This window comes from Bison bison, unplaced genomic scaffold (assembly GCF_000754665.1).
Source record: "Bison bison bison isolate TAMUID 2011002044 unplaced genomic scaffold, Bison_UMD1.0 scf7180017864025, whole genome shotgun sequence".
NCBI lineage: Eukaryota > Metazoa > Chordata > Mammalia > Artiodactyla > Bovidae > Bison > Bison bison.
The window spans coordinates 24,094-28,842 of NW_011494597.1; the positions used below are offsets into that span (position 1 = coordinate 24,094).

The 4,749-nt window shown below is 41.8% G+C and overlaps 1 gene segment (V, D, J or C); it reads right to left on the minus strand.

The window, feature by feature from the left end:
* Positions 1-725: 725 nt before the first annotated feature.
* LOC104984433 lies at positions 726-1,708 on the minus strand. The segment is given in 2 exon segments: positions 726-1,150; positions 1,597-1,708. Coding segments are annotated over 2 exon segments (465 nt in total).
* Between the last annotated feature and the right edge of the window lie 3,041 nt (positions 1,709-4,749).

Genomic DNA, 4,749 nt, shown 5'->3' on the forward strand with positions numbered 1-4,749 from the left:
GTCACTTCAGTCATGTCCGATTCTTTGCAACTCTAAAGACTGTAGTCTGCCAGTCTCCTCTGACCATGGGATTCTCCAGGGAAGAATACTGGAATGGGTTAACATGCCCTCCTCCAGGGGATCTTCCTGAACCAAGGATTGAACCCGGGTCTCTTGCAGCTCCTGCATTGCAGGTGGAGTCTTTACTGCTAAGCCATGGGGGAACCCCCATGTGCTGCTTAAGGATTATCAAATTGATGAAAACTCCTTATAAAGGCAGGGTTTCCAGACCTGCCTAGAAAGTGAAAAATTATTATTCACTTAATTTTTGTTTCTTTCAAAAAACTTCTTCACGGGAAATATGAATGTCCTAGACTAGCAACAATAACATTTCAGATCTTTCTCAGAGAGAGTAATTTGTTTCTGGTAAGCGGAACAACTGTAACACATCAGAGTCTAGACTTGGCCTTGGATCCAAATGAAAGAAGCCTTTGGTACAAGGAGAATTATTTGTATGTTTCCCACTTCTTATGTTGGGACTAGCACACTGAAACCAACATTTTATTGACATGAGAAAGAGTCATAAAAATTATTAACACCTCTTACTTTATTGCTATGTTAAAATTATGATTCTGATATGCCTCAAAATTCTTCTTAGATTCATCAGTAAACTAGGTGCTTATTCCTTGTCCTCTTTTTCTTCTGTTTTTATTCATCTTCTTCCATTTCTCTTCCCTTAATTTTCCTCATCTCTTACTGCTCTTCTGATTCTCCTTCCAAATGATTCTAGATTTGCTCTCGTGATGGCTCCCCCAACTCTGCACCCCCCCTTCTTCCCACCAGAGAGATATTGCACAGGTGCAGCCCCGTCTGTCCCAGTGTGCCTCTCTCAGGACGCAGTAGTACACAGCGGTGTCTCTCAGGGTGACCTGGGGCAGGACCAAGGTGCTGGACTTTCTGTCTGAAGAGATGGTCAGAGAGGCCACGCTGCTGTTCACTGTGCCTCGTAAGCCATGAATGACATACTGTGGACTCTGATTGGGATTTTGCCGATACCAATGTATATAGTCATCTCCTCCAATGGTAGAGTGGTTACAAGGCAGGTTTATATCCTCTCCTTCAGCACAATCCATGGAGCTGGGCTGAGTGCTCTTAGCATTAATCACAGTCCCTAAAGGGCCAAGAAAATAAAATTATTCCCTGACAACAAATCAGTGTAATTCTGTGGATCAAGGGCACAACACTCCCCAAACTGTCTGGACCTATCCCCTACTCCAGTGTTTTTATCTATGTCCTGAGAAATATTATTGATGCCTATTATATACGGACCAAAGACACATGGCAAGAATCTGAGAACTCTATAGGCTTTATCCCGGGGTCCTTGGCTCAATAACCCCAGAGATTTCTTCCAACATGCTTACTGCTAATGTCTCTTCTGGATCATGGCTATGAATTAACCTGTTATATAGAAGTTTGTACTCCCTAGCAAATGCATAGATCTGTTTTAAATTCCATTGCTATAATGCTGAATAAAACATAGGGAGAGAAGTAGAGAGCAAATGACCCTTTATGGTTCCTTGGCTTCAAAGTCATCCTTTGTAGATACAGAACACCTACCCAAGGTCAGAAAAACAGTTACTCCAAACACCAGCCTCATACTTCAAGGACAAACCAGGATTGTGGGCTCAGAGTTCAGACTTATGTCTGCTCCTAGGCTTGTTTGCAGAGAACAGTCACAACTGCTGCTAGTAGAGACTTAACACCAGTGCAGGTATCTGTTGCAGTGTGTTGTTGCCAGGATCGCTCAGCCAATGATCAAGCAGTTCCTTGTCTAGGTCTTCCTGCCCTGTTTTAGTCAGTCCCCCAAAGAAGGAGAGACATCCCCAACTCACAGGGTGTGTGCTGCCATCCTCTGTGAAGTTTAAAGTCTGGCTCTGAAAAAGGAACACTGATCACGATGGTGTGCCTATCTGGAACCATTGTTCTATCATTTCTTCTTCAGAGACATTTTCTGATGCTCTGTGAAGCTTGTGGAAAACATTGTTTAATCACAGAAAACTGTACTGAGATAAAAATTCCCATCCATGTTCTAGGAAATGTATGTGAGATTTCAAAGTAGGCTGTGATTGCTCTGAGGGACAGGAAATATTACTAACATTGGGACAGAAAACTAAACGTCTTGAGCTCGGACATTGGAACTCAGCGTCCTGTAAAGGTCCTTGGAATCATGCATCTGTCTCCATTGAGGCAGACATTTCACAATACATCTGTTCTTGATATAGTAACTGATGACACGGATGGTATTCTCCTCATCCTCCTTGAACAATGGTCCTTAATCCTTATGTCCTCTATGCCCATGTTTGTAGGTGCTCTGCACCAAAGATGCTGAGACAGAGAGAAAAGACAGAACGGAAAGCAAACTGTCTGGGGTGGAGAAGGGTGGAGGTGGATGATCCTGGCAGAAAAAGGGGAGTGAAGAGAAAAGAGTGTAAGGAATAGGGAAGGAAGAGTTAACTGGAGTGGGGAATGGGAAAGCAGTGTTTAGGGAGGTACATGTAAAAGGTTTAGGCTATAAGGCCATGATTCCCTGAATCCTTGACCACATGCACTCAACAAAGGATTATCAAATGAAGTTGTCTAAAGATGATGAAAATCTTCTTCTTTTTTTTTTTTTTTTTCACTTCTCTGTGGAACACTGATAGAAAACATAAACTTCCTTTCCTTGATAGCCAGAAAAAACCGCTGTTTCCAAATGACGCAGCCCCCTCTAGTGACTGAATAAATGAACTGCAGAGCTAAACTCCTACAGGATGTCAACCTTTTGAAATGTTTCTCAGATTGAAAGTTGAATATCCCTGGTGTCTCAGTCAGTAAAGAATCGATCTGCAGTGTAGGCAATGGGGGTTCAATTCCTGGATCAGGCTAGCTTCCTGAAAAGGAAATGGCTACCCACTCCAGTTTTTTTGATGATCCAGCGGATGTTGGCAATTTGATCTCTGGTTCCTCTGCCTTTTCTAAAACCATCTTGAACATCTGGAAGTTCACGGTTCACGTAGTGCTGAAGCCTGGATTGGAGAATTTTGAGCATTACTTTACTAGCGTGTGAGATGAGTACAATTGTCTGGTAGTTTGAGCATTCTTTGGCATTGCTTTTCTTTGGGATGGTAATGAAAACTGACCTTTTCCAGTCCTGTGGCCTCTGCTGAGTTTTCCAAATTTGCTGGCATACTGAATGCAGCACTTTCACAGCATCATCTTTTAGGATTTGAAATATCTCAACAAGAATTCCATCACCTCCACTAGCTTTGTTCGTAGTGATGCTTTCTAAGGCCCACTTGACTTCACATTCCAGGATTTCTGGCTCTAGGTGAGCATGAGTGATCACACCTTCATGATTATCCTAGTCGTGAAGATCTTTTTTATACAGTTCTTCTGCGTATTCTTGCCACCTCTTCTTAATATCTTCTGCTTCTGTTAGGTCCATACCATTTCTGTCCTTTATTGTTCCCATCTTTGCATGAAATGTTCCCTTGGTATCTCTAATTTTCTTGAAGACATTTCTAGTCTTTCCCATTTTATTGCTTTCCTTTATTTATTTGCACTGATCATTGGGGAAGGCTTTCTTATTTCTCCTTGCTATTCTTTGGAACTCTGCATTCAAATGGGTATATCTTTCCTTTTCTCCTGTGCCTTTCGCCTCTCTTCACAGCTATTTGTAAGGCCTCCTCAGACAGCCATTTTGGTTTTTTTTTGCATTTCTTTTCTTGGGGATTGTCTTTATCCCTGTCTCCTGTACAATGTAATGAACCTCCGTCCATAGTTCATCAGGCACTCTGTCTATCAGATCTAGTCCTTTAAATCTATTTCTCACTTCCACTGTATAGTCATAAGGGATTGATTTAGGTCATCAAAAAAGCAAGAAAGTTCCAGAAAAACATCTATTTCTGCTTTATTGACCATGCCAAAGCCTTTGACTGTGTGGATCACAATAAAATGTGGAAAATTCTGAAAGAGATGGGAATACCAGACCACCTGACCTGCCTCTTGAGAAACCTGTATGCAGCTCAGGAAACAACAGTTAGAACTGGACATGGAACAACAGACTGGTTCCAAATAGGAAAAGGAGTACGTCAAGGCTGTACATTGTCACCCTGCTTATTTAACTTCTATGCAGAGTACATCATGAGAAATCCTGGGCTGGAGGAAGCACAAGCTGGAATCAAGACTGCCAGGAGAAATATCAACAACCTCACATATGCAGATGACATTACTCTTATAGCAGAAAGTAAAGAAAAACTAAAGAGCCTCTTGATGAAAGTGAAAAAGGAGAGTGAAAAAGTTGGATTAAAGTTCAACGTTCAGAAAACTAAGATCATGGCATCCGGTCCCATCACTTCATGACAAATAGATGGGGAAACAGTGGAAACACGGGCTGACTTTATTTTTCTGGGCTCCAAAATCAGATGGTGATTGCAGCCATGAAATTAAAAGACGCTTACTACTTGGAAGGAAAGTTATCACCAACCTAGACAGCATATTACAAAGCAGAAATATTACTTTACCAACAAAGGTCCATCTAGTCAAGGCTATGGTTTTTCCAGTAGTCATGTATGGATGTGAGAATTGGACTATAAAGAAAGCTGAGTAGACTCTTGAGAGTCCCTTGGACTGCAAGGAGATCCAAGAAGTCCATCCTAAAGGAGATCAGTCCTGGGTGTTCATTGGAAGGACTGATGTTGAAGCTGAAACTACAATACTTTGGCCACCTGA